This window comes from Phodopus roborovskii, unplaced genomic scaffold, assembly GCF_943737965.1.
Source record: "Phodopus roborovskii unplaced genomic scaffold, PHOROB, whole genome shotgun sequence".
Taxonomy (NCBI): Eukaryota; Metazoa; Chordata; class Mammalia; order Rodentia; family Cricetidae; genus Phodopus; species Phodopus roborovskii.
The window spans coordinates 3,856,662-3,876,185 of NW_026125554.1; the positions used below are offsets into that span (position 1 = coordinate 3,856,662).

The 19,524-nt window shown below is 40.1% G+C and overlaps 1 protein-coding gene across 1 annotated transcript in view; it reads left to right on the plus strand.

The window, feature by feature from the left end:
• Positions 1-18,644, plus strand: part of LOC127216530 (zinc finger protein 14) — a 39,067-nt gene extending 20,423 nt beyond the window's left edge. The window contains exons 5-8 of the mRNA XM_051177233.1: positions 5,553-5,703; positions 15,677-15,803; positions 16,015-16,075; positions 17,097-18,644. Of these exons, the coding sequence (XP_051033190.1) occupies positions 5,553-5,703; positions 15,677-15,803; positions 16,015-16,075; positions 17,097-18,423 (1,666 nt within the window). The 3' untranslated portion in view covers positions 18,424-18,644. The remainder of the gene's footprint in view (positions 1-5,552; positions 5,704-15,676; positions 15,804-16,014; positions 16,076-17,096) is intronic.
• The last annotated feature ends 880 nt before the right edge of the window (positions 18,645-19,524 follow it).

The following is a 19,524-nucleotide window of genomic DNA, read 5'->3' on the forward strand; positions in this document are numbered from 1 at the left end:
AGGCACAGAAAGTATTTTCTGCAAAGTTACAGAAGAAAATTTTCCTATTCTAAAGAAAGAAATTCCTTTCAAGGTGCAAGAAGCATATAGAATACCCAATAGAGAGGGCCAGAATAGAAATTCCCCACAACACAGAATCAAAACACTGAATATGCAAAATAAAGAAAGGATGTTGAACACTGTAAGAGAGGAAAACCAAGTCATATTTAAAGACAAACTAATCAGAATTACACCTGAGTTTTTAATGATGATTTTGAAAGCAAGAAGAGCCTGAATTGATGTTTACAAGTTCTGAAACACCACAGATTTCAACCCAAATTACTATACCCAGCAGAAGTATCAGTCATAATCAAAGGAGAAAGAAACAAAAATAGATTTAAAGGGAGGCTGGAAGGATGCCTCAGTAGGTAAGAGCACTGGCTGCTCTTCTAGGGGGATACAGGTTTAATTCCCATACTCATATGGCAGTTCACAGCCACCCGTTACTCCAGTTCCAAGGGGTCTGATGTACTTTTCTGCTCTGTAAGGGCAGCAGTCACACATGGTACATAGACATACATGCAGACAAAAGACATATAAAAATAACAGATTCGGAGGATTAATGTCTACTAAACCATCTCGACAGAAGATTCCTAGAAGAGAATTATAGCTATTATACATGAAGATTGAACATACTGAAAGGAACAAAAAGCATTGTGATATTTTGTTGGTGTTCTGACAAATAAAGCTTTCCTGAAGATCAGAGGGTGGAGCTAGTCACTAGTTAACTATAGAGTTCTGGAGGTATGTACAGATAGACAAAAAGTGACAAGAATGGGTGGAGAGAGGAAATGATAAGGTGGAGTGGAGACAGATTTCAGCCCTTTTCCATTTGGAGAGGTAAAAAGTAACTGTATCTGGTCCTTTACTTCTCTGATCTTTCAGCTTTTACCCCAATATCTGACTCTGGGTTTTTATTATCAAGACTAATTAGGATCATTGTTCCAAAAGGAATAATCCTAGAACAGTTAACCAAAAGAGGTCTAGAAAACAACACCACAACAATAAAATAAATTTAATTAATAAACACTTCTAAGTAATCATTTTCAATATATGATTTATAGTAAGTAATAATACATGTTATAATTTCCAGCATGTTTGGGGTCTCATGGCTGCACACATGGCCATCATCATTCAGCAAAATGCTTAGTCATCCAGGGCCTTATATAATCTATGTGCAGTCACAGCATGGCCTTGTAATCTATGTTCATGTGTGGCATGGTTATGTAAGCTCCATATGCATGTGCTGAGTGACCTTAAAAATAGACACACCCCCTCTAGACAGGCCTGCACATGCCCCCTCTTCCCTTTCCCCACTCTTTAGTAAAACTCTTAAAGTGAGCTTTGTTGGATGTAGGGCCCTGCATGGATCCCCGAGGCACCTAGAGCAAGCCTGAAGCTGTTGGCTGGAAAATCTTGCCCCAGAGTTGTTATTGGTACTCTTCCTGTTTTGCTAACACACATCTGCTGGACAGGAGCTAAGCCTGAAAACCCTGTTGTTTTCCACTGTGCTGTGAGTCAGTATATAAGCCCACTCCTTCCCCTCAATAAACAGCATTTGGCATTCAGCATTCTGACATTGCTGTTGAACGAATGACCCACTGTCTTGCCTCTTATTTCAACCGCTAACCCTTCTCCTGATTCATGGAACAGATTGTAGCATGGGCATTACTGTTGGATATCTTGTGGTCCATTCTTAAGTACAGAAAATATCAACACATATTTTTACTGACTCCAAAAAATATACTTCAGCATCATGGACAGACATTGCCTTACAATAAAAGTAAGGTGAAAAGTAATCTAAGCAAATGGAAATAAGAACAAAGCAGGCCTCGCTATTCTAATATCTGGAAAAAGGACTTCAAATTAAAGTTAGTCAGAAGAGATGGGGAATGAGACTTCATATACATTAAAGGAAAAATCCATCCACTAAGATTATATAATTCTAAACATTTACACAACAAACACAGAGGCACCCAGTTGCCAAGTTCCTTAAAGAAACAACATTAAGTCTCAGATCACACACTGACTCTAACACAGCAGTAGTGGGTGATTTTAATACCCTTCTGTCACTAATAGACAAGTCACCCAGACAAAAACTAAACACAGAAATTCTGGAGTTAAATGACATCACTCACACACACGCACACACATACCACCACTACCACCACGAAAACAGATCTAACAGACATGTTACAGAACATTCCACTCAAACAGTAAAGAGACCTCAAATTAATAGACAATTATTTTACTACAAGACCAAGAAAAGGAAGTAGTGCTCACACTTGATTCAGCTTCTATTTGTACTTAATGAGATAGAAAATAGTGAAGATGACCCTATTGTTGGTAATGATGAGACCTGATTTAAAGGACCTATGATGTTGGTTCAGAGACTGGTGAAGAACTCCATAGAGGGGCCTGTGAGATGGCTTAGGTAAAGCAATATGTTGCCAAGCCTGGTGACCTGAGTTGAATCCCAGGAGCCCACATGGTATGAAGTTAGAATAGACTTGCAAGTTTTCCTCTGACTTCCACCATACTCAGCTTAAAATCTTTCTTAAAAATCATGAAATAGATTTTTTAAGGCCATTTCACTTTGTAAAATCCCTCCAGTTTGGTTGAATGGTAATGATTCCAAAAATTGCAGTAATTTGTTTTCTAGAACCAAAGTAAGCTTGTTTCTCTAGCCTTCCCTGCTCTTATTAATCCCCATGAAAGGCCAGCCACAGATGATATTTATCTGTCACTGTGGTTCAAGACAAGAAAGCTTCAACCCCATTCCTCCTTCATGTCCTGTAAGCAGATGGCAGGCTTCAATTCTTACACCAGAGACCCCTCTATGTTTTTCACCTGAATAAAGTCCTATACTACCATAGAGCTTCTTGTTCCCTTGTCTGCCTTTTCTTCTTCTCAACTTAAGAATTACCACTTCACAGATATATGTTGGAGGAGATACCTATGCTTATCTCATCACAGTATTATCCAAAATCTACATGTGTCAGAACATCACATTGTAGCCCACAAATGGAATAATTATAATGTACCAAAGATGTAATATTAAAATTTCAGAAGTTTCTACAAACCTCCATTATGATTTCCCCTGTCCCTAGGAAGCTTCAAATTTCCATGAAAATAATCTGGATTTGTGATAAAGTGAAGTCTTTTATGTTTAGGTCTACTCCAGAATGAGTGCAGGTTCCTTATATCATTTCCCAGTGGTGTGGAGAAAACAACGGTGTACCCCTTTATGGGGGAAGTGCAGTTCTGCCCAATAAAGAGCTAATTTCTTATCAACAAGATGGAAATCACAAGAAAACCCAAAAGTCAAAGCAAAAAGAAAAGACAAAAACTAAAACAAAACAAAAATGTTCCCAATATATCAAGCCTGTTTTGTGTTGGGCAACTACTCTTGAGACTGGGGCATGCCCTGGAGTGTTTTTGATATACCCAATGACACTCCATTTGAGAAAAGAGACTTTTTAGTTTTGTTTTTTTGAGACAAGGTTTCTCTGTAGCTTTGGAAGCTGTACTGGAACTAGCTCTTATAGACTAGGCTGTCATCAGACTCACAAAGATCTGTCTGCTTCTGCCTCCCTAGGGCTGGGATTAAAGACATGCACCACCACCACCCAGCCAAAATATATTTTCACTTTTTTTTTTTTTTTTTTGGTTTTCCAAGACAGGGTTTCTCTGTGGCTCTAGAGCCTGTCCTGGAACTAGCTCTTGTAGACCAGGACTGGAACTCACAGAGATCTGCCTGCCTCTGACTCCCTAGTGCTGGGATTAAAGACATGTGCCACCACTGCCCATTGAAGACAGACTTTTTTTTTTTTCCAGCAAATATCAATTTCAAGTAGCTTCTTGGTTAGAGGTAGAACTTTGTGCTTACACCCCTTTCTCAGTGCTGAGATTTTGCCTGGTTTGAACCTGTGCAGATCCTATAAATGCTTTCACAGTCTCTGTAAGTTCATACTGTATTAATACTGCAGTCTTTGGAAGACATTGTTTCTTTGGAGTCACTCCCACCTTTGGCTTTTAGAATATTTCCACCTTCTCTTCCAGATAGATTCCTGGCACTAGAGGTGTTAGTTGGTGGCATAAGATGTCTAGCTGGGACATTGCCTCCCCCATTTAGATTCCTCTCGTGTATGCATACATTTTAGAAAGCTTCTACAATAGTTGGTTTTCATATGGCTTTTCAAAAGGTTTTCAGTATTAGTTTTGTCTTTGCATATTACCCCCTTTATGCTGCTCTCCCATTCTCCTCCGTATTTAATCCCCCCATTCTAGTTTTCCTTTATATGCTTATAACCCTGCACTCTATTTCTTCTTCCATGGAAGATCACACCTCCTTCCTGGCATCTTACTAGCTACATAGCCTCTGTAGTTATTTAGATTGAAACATATGTAAAGTTTAAAAGTTACATCCACATATAAGTGAAAACATTCAATATTTGTCTTTTGAAGCCTGGATTTCCTCACTCAGGATGATTTTCGCTCTACCCATTTATTTGCTAATAGTATTCAATTGTGTAAATATATTACATTTTCATTATCCATCTATAAATTGATGGATATCTAAGCTATTTCCGATTTCTGACTATAATGAATAGACCAGCAATAAACAGCGATAAGCAAATATTTCTGTAGTAAGATATAGAGTCCTGTGGGTATATGTCCAAGAATGGACTAGTTGTATATTAGGATAGATTGATTCTCAGCTTCCTGAAGAAACTCCATGCTAATTTACATGGTGGCTGTAGCAGTTTGCACTCTCACCAGCAATGAATAAGTTGTTCCCATTTACCCACATCCTCACCAGCATTTGCTGCCATTTGTTTTATTGATCTTGGCTATTCTGCCTGGGGTAAGATAAAATTCCAAAGTAGTTTTGTCTTTTTCTGTTCAATTTCCTTGTGCATTTGGTTCAAGAAACCTTTCTGTTTGAAGTTCAACAGCCTCTAATTCCATTTTCCTCCGGATATTGTATAATTGCATTCCTTGTTGATATGTTTTGATTTTGTTGGCAGAAAATGGGTAGATTGAAACACAAGGTGAGGAAACCTTCACTTTACCTCATCCCCAAGTCTTGAGCTTGCTTATCAGATTTCCCTTTCTGTTCATTTGTCCAAATTGAAGATCTCTCCTAACGCGACGTCTTGGTTTTTTTCCTTGGGATATTAAGTTTAGAAGTTCTATTGCAAAGCTGCAGCACTATTTCTTTGGTGCTGGGGAGGAGGTGGGATGGGAGGTGGCTGACTAGGAAGGGCCCATTGAATATACAATGCACTAAAAAGCCTACAGAATATTTGCTTAGATGCCACGAAACTTCAGGTTGTGCCAAATTTGTACTAGCGAAGTGCAGACTGAAAGGATCACAAGTGATAACTGCCTCTTTAGCTGCACAGGCACGCCAACTGTTGCCCTTCAGTTCGGTTCATCGGAGGCGGGGAGAATTTTATTCACCAATGAACGACGCTGTTATTCTGCTTCATTAACTGTCCAATAAGAAGCGCAGATGACCGAAGGGTTCCGCCCTTGCTGCCATTTTGGAGCCTGTGTAGCTTCGGGGAGATTCGTGGCTGTTTTGCCTTGGCGACCGTCATTTCTGCCGATTGTGGGCTACTTGGAGAGGACACCAGGATGCGTCACAAGCACAGAATGGTGAGTGTTCCGTGCGCTTCTGGATTCGAGGGTGGCGGGTTTGTGACATCACTGCAGCTTTGACCAGGAGACCAGCCTCCGGTCCTGTCTCTTTCCTGTTAAGCGGCTTCATCCCACTCCTCTCAGGGAGAGTCCGTACCTCGAACTCGAGCTTCTGCAGAAATTGCGGCGCTGGCAGGTTGGTGATGCTGAATCCAAACTGATGCGGTAGTGAGCGCTGTTGCCCGTTTGTCCTCGAGCTTCCGTTTGTCCTGCTTTAGTTTTCCTCTGTGATCACTGTGTATATATGTATATATTTTTCCTTTTGGTACTAAAATTGAACCACAGGCTTTAGGCACGTTAGGCAAATGTTCCTCACTATGTGAAGGCTTTTCTCCTCTGGTTCTATTTTTCTACCTCTTATTGTATCGCTTCCTCTCTTTTTAATGATAATGCAGGTCAATTTTTTTCTTGATTAATAAATCAAGGCAGTAAGTAGGATTTTGAAAAGCTTTTGCAGTCTTGTTGCTTTTGTGTGTGTGTGTGTGTCTGTAAGCCTGTTCTTGTAACCATAATTTTGTTTTACTCTAGTGGGTTTCTCCAAACAGAAAGAACCGGATGAGAATTCGTCAATCAGAATTTAATTGGAATAGAGTTCTTGGGAGAAAATTAATCTTCAGCTCTTTCCCTTTGCCTTCAAGTATTTGTTCTCTGTAGCCGGTAATATCTAAACCTTTGGGATAGTCAGCCTGAGACAAAGACATCCTTATTTTTTTTTTCTGGTGAAAACGTTTTTGAACTTGAGTGTGCATTATGTTGAGAAATACTTTATTACTATTAAGTTTGTGAGATACTTTGTGTTGCTGCTTTCGATCCTGTACTATTGGCTTTCTTCTTTTCACTTTTTGTGTCTTCTTGCAATCAAACTCTCAAGTCATTTGGCTTATTTTGCAAGTTTTTTTATTTTTTTAGGCATTTGAGACCTGTTGCCTCCTTTCTTTTTCTTTTAAAAAAGAGAGGCAAGTTATCATTCATCTAGCTTGTATATAGAACTAAATACATAGCTGAAGGTGACCTTGAGTTTATGATATCCCTACCTCTAGCTCTGGAGTGTGATGACAGGTTTGAACAGTCAAGCTCAGTTTTATGCAGTGCTGGGGATGGAATTCAGCTGTTCAGCAGTGGTTGTTAAGTGCTATAACAACTGAGCGGCATCCTTAGCCCTACTGTATTGCTTTACAAAGCTTGGTGACTCTAGGGAAACAGCCTCTTCAGCAGTGAAGCCCCTTGGCTGCATTCTTAGTTCAGGGGTTTTCTTTCACAAGGATTTGCATTTTTACACTTTGGAACTTTTGATGAGTAGGCACTTGCCTTCATGTAACTGTTCCTCTTATTGATCTAGTAGTTGTGGCCTTGCCTTCAGTGTACCCTTCCTAATGTTGGCCATATCTGGGGATAGGTGTTTGCAGATTCCTGGCCTATTATTTAAATTATTGAAAAGAAAAATGCTCCCATTGACTTGCAAAAGTAGTCAAGTAACTTTATTCAAAGCAAGTCCACATGCCTCACTCACAAACACACAGTAAAGTGTGATAGTGAATTACATGAATCATTGTGCCAAAGGAGCCTGATTATTCTTAGGAGCTTCCATCCATCCATCCATCCACCCACCCACCCACCCACTCACCCACCCATCTTCTCAAGACAGGATTTCTTGTCCTGGAACTCATGCTTGTAGACCAGGTTGGCCTCAAATTCACAGAGATCTGCCTGACTTTGCCTCCTGAGAACTGGGATTAAAGGTGTAGTGCACCACCACCTGGTAGGAACTTCATTTTATAGAGATCAAGAAAAGGGAGAGTTTGGTTCCTAAGGAGCATAGCATGCATCGTGGTTCTCTGTTTTGATAGATTTGCACTGGGTAAACTCATTGCGCATGTCCTCTCTTACAGTGTATTTTTGCACATGTCTTCTCTTACAGTGTATCTTTTTCTAATCATATATATGCCCAGTTATCCATAGGCATAAATGGTAAATAGGTGGTTCTCCTAAAAGTTCACTTGGAAGACATGATTTGCTTTATTGTACTAGTTCAGGCCGCATAAGACCATAGGTCCTAGGTGTGTTCCAAGATATATTTAAATAGAAACAGGGCTTTGCTAAGGGTTTCCTGAGGGAAAATTCTCATTGTTCTAAGCATGTATATGTGCAGTGTATTGGAAGTGGGAGGCTTGGGTTGCAAATAGGTTCCTAGCTGCATTTTTTTTTTTTTTTTTTTTTTTTTTTTTTTTTTGGGTTGTATACTAGTTAGGTTTTTGGTTTTGTTTTGTTTTTCTTTAGTCAGCTCAACACAAGCTATGTGCTTCTGGGATATGGGAACTTTAATTAAAGGACTGCTTGCCAGTAAGTCTCATTTTGCTAATTAATGGTTAATATGGGAGGGCCCAGCTGACTCTGGATGGGGTCTTCTGGGTTTTATAACAGAACAGCTGGAGCAAGCTGTAAGAAGCCAGTCAGTAAGCAGTATTTCCTTCCTGGGCCCTTCTTCAGTTCCCACCTCCAGGTACCTGCCCTGCTTTGAGTTCTAGCCTTGGCTTCCATGATCAGAACATGTAAGTCAAGTAAGTCATATTCTTTTTCACCGCAAGAGAAAACAAACCCGAACAGATAGGGATGTACATCTTATTTTGTATCTAAAGTTACTATATTTCCTTGGAGAGTGCCAAGAACCTTCTTTTTTTGTTGGTTCAGGGTCAAATAGATGTTTCCCCTGACCCTGGTCACATGAGTGTCCTTGGTTCTTCCTGGTGACACCTATTGTTGAAGGATCATCTGCAGGTGGACCTGTTAGATTCTTGATGAAACAAACCATGTAAGCGTATTGAGAATATGAGGTCCAGAAGTAACTGAGAACCAGGGAGTGGAGGGCCACTACCTAGGAGAAGAGTGTCAACAGTATATATTTTATATTTCAGATTTACTGACATGAAAAGACTTACCTAATAGTCACACATGGAGGTGGGCATGGCTAAGTTAGAGGGCCCAAGATAAAATTGGCTCTCAGCTTGTAAAGTTTTTGCTTCACACAGTCTTTCAGTTTTCTTGTGGCAACTTTAACACACTGACTTTTCCCCTGTACATTTGAGTCTATCATTCTTCTTGTGGGCTGGGCACCACATTTTGTTCATGGGGAGACCAAATGGTGTCTTATCAGTGTTAGAAAAACCCATCCCAGGACCTAGTGTAGGTGAGGCTGATAGGCAGGAAAGCAGCAGACAGTTGGGTGCTCAACCCCAGTTGATACATTTACATATTCCCTAGGTTCAGGGAGCATCATGAAAGAGGAGGCAGAAAGATTTGAAGAGCCAGAGGACCAGCATGGCTGCAGCAAGATAGTGTCTATACAATAAGGGGTCTGCACCCATGAAATTGCAGCCATCTGGTCACCTAAGCAAGACCTACACAATTGTCAGCACCAGGTGACATGCCAACATGGATAGGGGATATGTCACAAGGCCCCAACCATAGATGAAGAGCTTCAGACAAGTCATGGCTACTAAAAGAGGGAGAATCTATCTTTTTCAGGGATGAGCCCTCTCCTAGGCTATCCAACATCAAGTGGTCAGCCCTAAATCTCTAAATGCATATCGGCAACACTGAATGGACTCAGCAGGTTGGAAATGTGTGTGTGTGTGTGTATTTGTATGTATATGTATACACACATGTAACTAAAGTTACATATATGTAACTGAAGAAGAGATCATGAATTTGAGCAGGGCATGGGAGGAGTTAGAGTTGGTAGAGGTGGAAATGCTAAAAATATAGTACTTGTGTATGAAATTCTCAAAAAATTAAAAACTAAAAAACTATTTGAGAAATATTAAAATGTGAGAGGCAGCAGGACGGCTCAGCAGGTAAAGGCCCTCACCACTAGCCCTGACAACATGAGGACAGTCTCTAGAACACAGGGGAAGAAGGCTGGTGTCAGCTCCTTTAACTTGTTCTCAGACCTCCCGTCTGCATGCCCTGGCACACAGACATACACACAAATACTATACATGAGTAAATAGGATAGAATGGAATAAGAATGCAAATTGGAAATGTTGTTGGGGGGGTTTTAAGTTTACTTAGGGTATCTAATGTCTAATTGTTGAAGATGATTGTCACCCAGCTTTCTGGAGTCCATGAGACTGTGTCTCAAATGGACGGAAAGCTGAGATGCAAAGCGTGAACTGAGAGTTTATATCCTGAAGTGTTACAGCCCAGGAGGTAGTTTGAAGTACCTGGTAGAACCCTTTCTCTCCAGGTTGGAAGGAATTGTTGCTGCCATATGTTTTCCCAACTAAGGAAATCCGTTTTTCTTTTCTCAGCATCTCACTGTGCAAATACTGTGTAAAAATTCTGAATTCCTGATTATAGTGTATTATGAAAGACCCTTATGATAGTCATTAACATTTCCTCCTCCTCCTTTTATTCCTCAGAGACATGGTCTCACTTTGTACTTCTGGCTGTCCTGGAACTCACTGTGTAGACCAGGCTGGCCTTAGACTTACATATCTAGCCATCTCTGACTCCCACCCAGGTTCTGATATTAAAGGAGTGTGTCATCACATTTCTGTTTTTGTGTTTGGTGTGTGTGTGTGTGTGTGTGTGTGTGTGTGCGCGCGCGCGCACGCGCGCGTGTCTGTAGGTACCCAGTATTTCTTTTCTTTCTTTCTTTTTGTTTGTTTGTTTGGTTTGGTTTTTTCCTTTTTTTTTTCCAAGACAAGGTCTCACTCTGTAGCTCTGGCTGTCCAGGAACTTATTATGTATAGCAGGCTCGCCTTGAACTCACAGAGATCCAGTGCTTTTGCCTCCTGAATATTGGGATTAAATGTGTGCATCGCTACATTCGGCTCCCCAGTATCTAGTTTCTGAGGAGATCATGGATATTATCTGAAAGATGTACATCTTAGATTCTGCACTAATGAGAGGGCCTTTGGCTAAGGAAACCAAGTGCTTTACTTCATTTTTATAATTAGTGCTGCTGTCTATTTAATCATCATTCTAAATAACTGAAGGTCATAGACATTAAGTATTGTGCAGTTGGCCAAATTTTACAAATAGATTCAAATATCTGTGATATAGCAGAAGTATGGGAATATTTCTTTGTAACAGAATTTTTCCTATTGTCCTGGCAGTAGTTAAGCAGCAAGTGAGGCTTTATTTGAGAGGAAAAGCATAAATCATATACACTGAGCATTTGAACAAAATTTGATCATGAAGTCTTGGCTCATTCAATAAAAAGATAAAGAATAAAATCCTTGTTCTTTGAGCCCATTTTTTTTTTTGTGGGGGGGTTGTTTCTAAGTGCAGACAAGTATTTAAGAAAACCTTATTGTTGTAAACTGAATCAGATATCAGTTTCCCTGGAGATTCTGTCAGCTTCAGGTGGGAAGGTCACAGCAAAGCATTATTGTAGGTCTCAGTTATTGTAGCTTTTGGGTTGATGAAACATAAGGGCAGGATGGTAAGGGATTCTTCTTGGAGACACAGACCACTCAGGAATGTATCATTCACAGTATCAAGGACAAGTTTGAGGTTCCCCTTTTGGGCTTCCCCTGGTTCCTTGGAAAATGAAGGAGTCTTGTTAGAGGACCATGGAGGCTTGAATATTGGGAATCTCACACCGTTTCTCTTGTCTTCTACAAATAAGATCTAGGTAAAGAATAGTATTTTATTTGAGGCTCTGTTTTGGGATAATTTCTCTGTGGGTCCCTGTTTGTCCTGGGTCTAGGCAGTATTACAATGAATGTGACATGTTTTTGTCTGGGTCAAACTATTATTGCTAGTGATTACTAATATACCTGAGGTTTTGGGCAGGTGGAGGAAATTTGTCACTACACACAAGGAGTTGCCCACGGTAACCTTAACAGGAAGGAAGAAATGGAGAATCATCGACAGTTTCCTCTGAAATGGAAAAGTTCCCTCAAAAGAGGGAATATCAGAATGTAGACTCTGGTAGATCCCCATCTAGAATCTCTGCTTTGGATGCTGAGCATCTTCAGGTGTTGTGCTTGTAAGAGATGCCATATCTCTTTTGTTTTGTTTTCATATCTCTTTGTGAGTTCCTCCATAATCTGTCCTTTTGTGACTGTATAGTACTACTCATGCAGGCAATGGCTTTTGGCTAAACTCTTCTTGGATGGAATACATAATCCTACAACAGACATCTTGTGAAAGGCACTGTCTCATGTATTGGGTTACTGACTGACAGAGTTGGTGCAAAGGTTGAAGCCATAGTATGTATGTAGGGTTATAATCCTTATAAACATAGGGTTGGGGCTAGAGAGAGATGACTCATTGGTTAAGACAGTGGTTATGAGGTTGTCTTGGAGAGGATGCAAGTTCTATTCCCAGCTACAGTTATCTATAACTCTAGCTCCAGGTGATCAGATGACCTCTCTGGTCCCTGGACACTGCATTCATATACACATATTCACACATACACACAGACATCAACACACAATTAAAAGTAACCTTAAAAATAGGGTCCTGGCAGGCTATCTACTTATTTAGTAAGTCAGTGAAATGCTGTCCTAGAAGAAAGCTTGTTTTCTCAAGGTTTCAATAGGAAATTAGATACTGACATAAACTCTTTGTTTTACTGAGTGGTAGAGTATCTTATGATATAGAAAAGATAGCATATGTGAACCCCTGACCAGTGTCAGATGTCCTAATGGCTCTTGATTCTTAGACGCTGTACACTGAGAAAGACAACAGATATTTTAAAAGTAAAAAGAGAGTAGGTAAGGGAAGGTAGAAGGTCAAAGAATCCTCAGTCGGGAGCTTGCTTCCTGGATGCTGGAGCTTGGGAGAGCAGTTTTGCCATATGTCTTAGTTAGGGCTTCTATTGCTGTGATGAAACACCATGACCAAAAGCAACTTGGGGAGGAAAGGGTTAATTTGGTTTACATGTCTTGAATCACAGTCCCTTGAAGGCCAATGCACTCAAACTGAGAGCCTGGAGGCTACAGCTAATACACAGGCCTGGAAGGGGTGCTGCCTACCTACTGGCTTGCTCTTGTGGTTTGCTCAGCTTGTTTCCTTATAGCACACAGGACCACCTGCCCAGAGATGGCACCACCCTATCTTACAGAGACAATTTATCAAGGTTCCCTCCTCTCAGATGACTCCAGCTTGTGTCAAGTTGATATAAAACTTACTAGCATATCCAGGAGTGGTGGCCTGCTTTCTTCAGATCTCAGGGCAGTTTTTCCTCTTCACCTCCCCAACATTTGATTTGGTCAACTCTATAATCCTTTGCAATTGTCACAAAAAATATTCCCACAAAGATTGTGTGTGTGTGTGTGTGTGTGTGTGTGTGTGTGTGTGTATGTGTGTGTGTGTAAGACCTTATTGTCTCCAACTTGAGCATCAGAACTCTTCAAGTTATGGCATGCTGGACACATGGGAAAAGAAAAAGAGAAAATGAAAAAAAAAAAAAAAAGACTGGGGAAAATGTATTAAAAGTAGCAGCAGAATTTGGCTTTGTTCCAGAGAACAGAAACAGTATCAGGATGCAGGAAAATTTATCTATTTATCTTGTTGTAAGGTTTGTTGATTAAGGCATTACATTCCTTTGGCTTGCTCTGAGTCTCATCCAGTCGTTGGATGAGGCAGCTGCTGATCTCCTTTCCAACTGGATTTGTGTCCTTTCTTTCACTCTTAGTCATTTGTTTTGCCTCTGTGAAACCACAGCACAAGAATACAAATGTTCTTAATGTTTGCATTTCAGGAATAGATATATCATTTAGATGGATGTGAAACTAAGGAAAAGCAAGACTAGAAAGGTTATTATTTTGAGACAGAGTCTCACTATTTAACTTTGGCTGTCCTGCAACTCACTATGAACTGTGAAGAGTCTGGCTTCCACCTCACAGAAATTGCCTGCCTCTGGCTCCCCAGTGCTGGAATTAAAGGCCGGCATCATCACCCCCAGCCTGAGAAAAACTCTTAAAATTCAGTCAGCTGTAGGGATAGAGCAGAAATAACTTCAGTGAATCCAGAGGACCCATGTTTTAATTTTGGGATAGCAAAATATAGCAGAATCACTTCAAATAAAGAAATACACAATCATAGGGAAAAAATGGAAAGAGGAGAGAAAAAAAGTCTATACATTCTGCATGACTGTAGACTTAGGTTCTGCAGCTCCACAGAGTAGAAACTATCCTAAGGCAAGGAGCAGGAATTCGGTTATGGTTTTTTGATTGTTGAGCTACCTCTTCAGCCCTTGAAGAGGCCTTTTAACCAAGTGGATTAGTTCCATCAATCATTGTAGCCATAGACATCAGTATGAAAAACTGGTTAGAAAGTAGCGGGGTTTGTGGTGTTCCCCAAACCATAAAGTTATTTTTGTTGCTACTTTGTAATTGCTAGTTATAAATTGTAACGTAAGTATCTGTGTTTTCTGATGGTTCTAGGTGACCCCTGTGAAAGGGTTGCTCAACCCCAGAGTCATGACTGTTGAAATAATGATCCTCATAGATTTGCAAAAGTAGCCAGGGCTAGTAATGCAATAGTACAGATCAGAAATAAACTCTGAATGGTGATAATTGGCTACATGAGTGGAGATACTTAAGGGCCCAGATTATTGTTTAAGGCTTCCTTTTAATGTGCAGTTGACAAGAAGTTTAGTTGCTAAGTTGTGTATCATATACAGAGAGTTGTTTTGATAGGCTTCTATTTTGTAAGCCTTTGCTTACTGCAGTTGTTCCTTCCCCAAATATACCTGATTTTAATCCTATGGAATCCTAATTATGATATGCATAAAATAATAAATAGAGAAGTCTCCGCAGAGATTCATTTTGAACGTAATTTGCCTTTTTTTGTGCACACACCCAAAATTAATTCAGGGCAGATCATTCTATTGCCTATTGTGGAATATTAGTTGATGATGTGTTGCATTCATTTATGCTTTGGATTATTTGTTTAATGATGCAAAGATGTGTTGCATTCTTTTATGTTGCATTTGTTTAACTCTATAAAGCAGGAGAAAGGGTAGGTGGCACTGGCAGGCAGAGAGAATAAATAGGAGAAAAGAAGAAGAGGGAGGAGTGAGAAAAGGAGTAGATGGGGATGCCAGGGGCCAGAAACCCTGCCACACAAACAGGAAATAAGAAGGGAGGTGGGGGAAGATAAACAGAAGTAGAGAAAGGTAAAAGCCCAGAGGCAAAAGGTAGATGGGATAATTAAGAAAAGCTGGCTAGAAATAAGCCAAGCTAAGGCCAGGCATTCGTAAGTAAGTGTTTGTGTATTTATTTGGGAGTTGGGTGGCAGGCCCCCAAAGTGCTAAGAGTAAAGAGCAAAGAGTAAAAACAACCACCTACAGTTGCCCATAAGTGCCTGAAGCATTACAGAATCTATGTGAGTAGAAGCATGGTAGTAAGGGGAGTGTTTTCATTGTACATAGTAGGTATACAAGTATCCCCCGGGTGAACATAGGGGTTGAGGTGCATTGTTCCTAGAGTGATGTTTGCATAGTCCAAGTCAATGGAGTCCCATTTTGCTAATACAGTCACTGTGCTAATTGCATGCCTCACTATTTATTGTCCCAGTGCTCAGTGCTCATCTCTTTAACAATCATGGCTGATTTGTCATCTATACTCTCCTTGTCCAAAATTTTAAGCTTGTTTATACTTATTTTCTATGTAAAATTATTTCACTTTCTTTAAATTCAACTTCTTTTGGGTCATCCGGCTCTGGGCAGAATGAAGCCAAATTTTGGTTAAAACCCAAATAGCTTTTATCCTGGTTTCTGTGTGTCCTTGTTTCCCTTTGAAACCCTTGACAGTTCCCATTTCTTTCAGCATTCTCATGTTTCAAGCTTCTGTCAGAATGGCCAGTTAACCTCTGCCTTCAGTGTACTTACAGGTGCTCCCAACATCTTTCATAACTCTGGATCCTGTCAGGTTGTCAGCTCATTTTTGACATTTTTTCATGTGGATTATTTCAGGAGCCCGTGACCTTTGAGGATGTGGCTGTGAACTTCTCCCTAGGAGAGTGGGCTTTGTTGGATTCCAGTCAAAAGAAGCTCTACAGAGATGTGATGACAGAAACCTTTATGAACCTGATCTCCATAGGTAAAAAATACAGTGTGATTTCTATACTTTAATTAGAGAACATCAATTTCTCATTCATCTGTGTGAATACATGAATTGAAATATTGGAAAGGAGCTTGATGGTAAATGTAGCATTCCTAGTCATATTGCACAATAACAAAGCATAGAATTTAGTAAGTTTTTGTATGATATTGAATTAGGTCATAATGATTTCTTTTGGTTTACTTTTTAGGTAAAACAAAGGGAAAGGAAAATATTGAAGACAACTACCAAAATCTCAGGAAAAATGTGAGGTAATATACACTCAAAGAAAGAGGAAGTCATATCAAGTATTTACAAGTGGTAGGAAATCTGAGAAACAAGCAGATGACTCAGCACATCATGGTACAATTGATTTAATCTTTAATCTCAATTTTTTTTTCATTTTTCTTTTTCTTTTTTTGGTTTTTCAAGACAGGGTTTTTCTGTGTAGCTTTGGAGCCTGTCCTGGAACTCACAGAGATCCACCTGCCTCTGCCTCCCTGGTGCTGGGCTTAAAGGTATGTGCCACCACCTGGCCCTCAAATTTTCTTTACAAGTGCATTGAGTTGGAACATTCAGAATTTGAGGGTGCCAATTCTGTAGTATATGAGTATTGCCAAAACATCCAACACTAACCTTTGTGAGATTTGTTTCTGTGTTTCATTGCCCCCAAATTGCCCTTCCTACAGAAGTAAAGTGAGTTGCAGGTTTAGATCGAAACCTATTAACAATGCATCACATAAAGAATGTTTAGCTATTTCAATGCACACTATTTTTCATTAAGAATATTCATCTTTGTTAACTGTGGTTCATACAGTATGAACTGCAGTGGTTTTTTTTTTTTTTTTTTTTTAAAGACATTTTTTATTCAGTGTTCTGTTTGCATGTATCCCTGCAGGCCAGAAGAGGGCACCAGATCTCATTACAGATGGTTGTGAGTTACCATGTGGTTGCTGGGAATTGAACTCAGGACCTCTGCAAGAGCAGTTAGTGCTCTTAACCTCTGAGCCATCTCTCCAGACCCAAGCAGTAGTAGTTAAGAACTTTATGTTTGTATGCTATCTTCAGGACCTCAGCTGAGTGTTCAGTCCATTTGTATTTATAACTTCTTACAGAAACAAAGTCAGCAGTGTCATTCCCCTCTACCAGGGGTTTGTATATGGCCCTATGGACTTTATACTTACTGTCTTCCTTCTACTGCTTCCAGAATACTGTAATAACAGTGGCACAACATCTAGCACTTCTCTTGGCGAATTATAAAAGTGTAGTTTTGCTTTTCTCCTTTTTTTGCAGAACTCAGGTGGTTGAAAGAAACTGTGTCTATGGAGATGGTCGTCAGTGTGGAGAAATTGAGCCACAGATTTCAGAGCATATTCTTCAAAGAGACATGGCTCCTGCAATAGAAATATCTGAAAACAGTGTGCTTGCAAGAGACATCATTGCTCATTTACTCTCACAAGTGCACCTCAGATGTGAAATTACAGATAAGCCATATGGGTCTCATGAAGAAGTGGAGAAAGCTTTTACACATGAGAAATGTTGGAAAGATTTGACTTACTCTGAGTCCTCTCAGACAAATAGAAGTCCTAGAGAGACAGCCTATCAAAATAAGGAATCTTCTAATGAAGTCTGTAGGAGTCTCAATTCTGATCAGTGTTGTGAGAGAATTCCCACTGGAGATAAACTCCATGAATGGAAGCAAGTTGAGAAAGCCTTCTGGAGGTACAGTTATGGTCAAATCTATAAGAGGATAACCATTGGAGAAAAGCAGTTTCTGTGTAAGCAGTATAACGAAGCCTTGGTTAATTCCAGTCATCTTATCAAACATGAAATAATTCACCCTGAAGAGAAATGTTACACATGTAAGCAGTGTGGGAAAGCCTTCAGGTATTCCTCATCCCTCCAGAACCATGAAAGGATTCATAGTGGGGAGCGGCCATATGTGTGTAAGCAATGTGGAAAAGCCTTCATCCGTTCCTATGACCTTCTCATCCATGAAAGAATTCACAGTGGAGAAAAACCTTATACTTGTGAGCATTGTGGAAAATCTTTCACCCATTATAGCGGCTGGTACAGTCATGAAAGGATTCACACTAGAGAGAAACCCTATGTTTGCGCACAGTGTGGGAAAGCATTTTCATGTTCTACATCCTTCCGGAGGCATGAAAGAATTCACACTGGTGAGAAACCTTACCTATGTAAGCATTGTGGAAAAGCCTTCACCCATTCCAGTGCTCGTTACATTCATGAGAGAATTCACACTGGAGAGAAACCCTATGTTTGCAAGCACTGTGGAAAAGCATTTCTTCGTGCCAGTCATCTTAACAACCATGAAAGAATTCACACTGGAGAGAAACCCTATGTTTGTAAGCATTGTGGGAAAGCCTTCATCCAACGTGATGCTTGTTATAATCATGAAAGAATTCACACTGGAGAGAAACCATATGTATGTAAGGAATGTGGGAAAGCATTTAGGATTTCCACATCCCTTCGTGACCATGAAAGAATTCATACTGGAGAAAAGCCTTATATATGTAATTATTGTGGGAAAGCATTTAGGGTTTCCACCTGCCTTCACAAACATGAAAGAGCTCACATAGAAAAGAAACCCAGTGGGTAGAACTCTGTACATCATGTGGAATTGTCTTTGGTCAACTTGTTATTGTGGGGTATGAAAGAAAATCGTCTGGAGGGCCAGTGAGATGACTCAGAAGTAAAAGTGCTTATCAACAAGCTTGATAGACTGAGTTGGATCCTCAGAATCCATTTGAAGAGGGAGTCCTGAGTCCCCAAGTTTTTGGATTTGCACACATGCCATCATTTGCATTCACAATCTCCTACACATGTATAAAAAAGTGAGATATTTTTAAATACCTTTTTTGTTGTTGTCTTGTTTTGTTTTGAGACAGGGTTTCTCATGTAGCCCTGGCTCCTGAAACTTGCTCTGTAGACCAGGCTGGCCTTGAACTTGGAGATCTGCCTGCCTCTCTGCCTCCCAAGTATGGGAATTAAAGGCGTGTGCCACTACAGCCTGGCTTTAAATAAATTTTCATGGTATTTTTAAAGTTTTGAATTATGGATAGGTGTGTTTATATGTGCATGAGGGTTGGTGTGTGCAAAGGCCAGAGGAGGTAGTTCCCCTGGATCTGGAATTACAGATGGCTGTGAGCTTCCTAAGGTGAGTGCTAGAAATCCAGCTAGGGCCCTCTGGAAGAGCATTATCTATACTCTGAGCTGCTGAACCTTCTTTCCAGCCCCATAAGTGTAATATTTAAAAAAGGCTGGAAAGAGGTGGAATAGGAGTTATGAAAATGTAAATTTGGACACATCTGGAATGTGATGTCGAATGAAAACCTGTCAAAAGTGCTAAGATACTTTTTTTGAGCAATCACATTTTACATAAATTAGAATTGATAAACATTACATTTTTTTAGGTATATGTACATGGATGTACACATGCCAGACTGCATACATGGAGGTGGACAGCTTTCAGTAGTCTGTGCCGCTCTTTCCACTATGTAGGTCCTGAGAAGGAACTCAGGTTGTCTGAGTTTGAAACAACCCTAACCTGTGAACAATCTTGCTGGCCCTGGTGCATGCCGTTTATTCACTAGGGAAGTAGAGGCTAGAGAATTATAGCATTAAATACAGTGAACAAAACCTGGGAGAGTTAAGAACCCCTTCCAACTGAATGAAAACTTCAGTCTTAAAAATAAAGGTG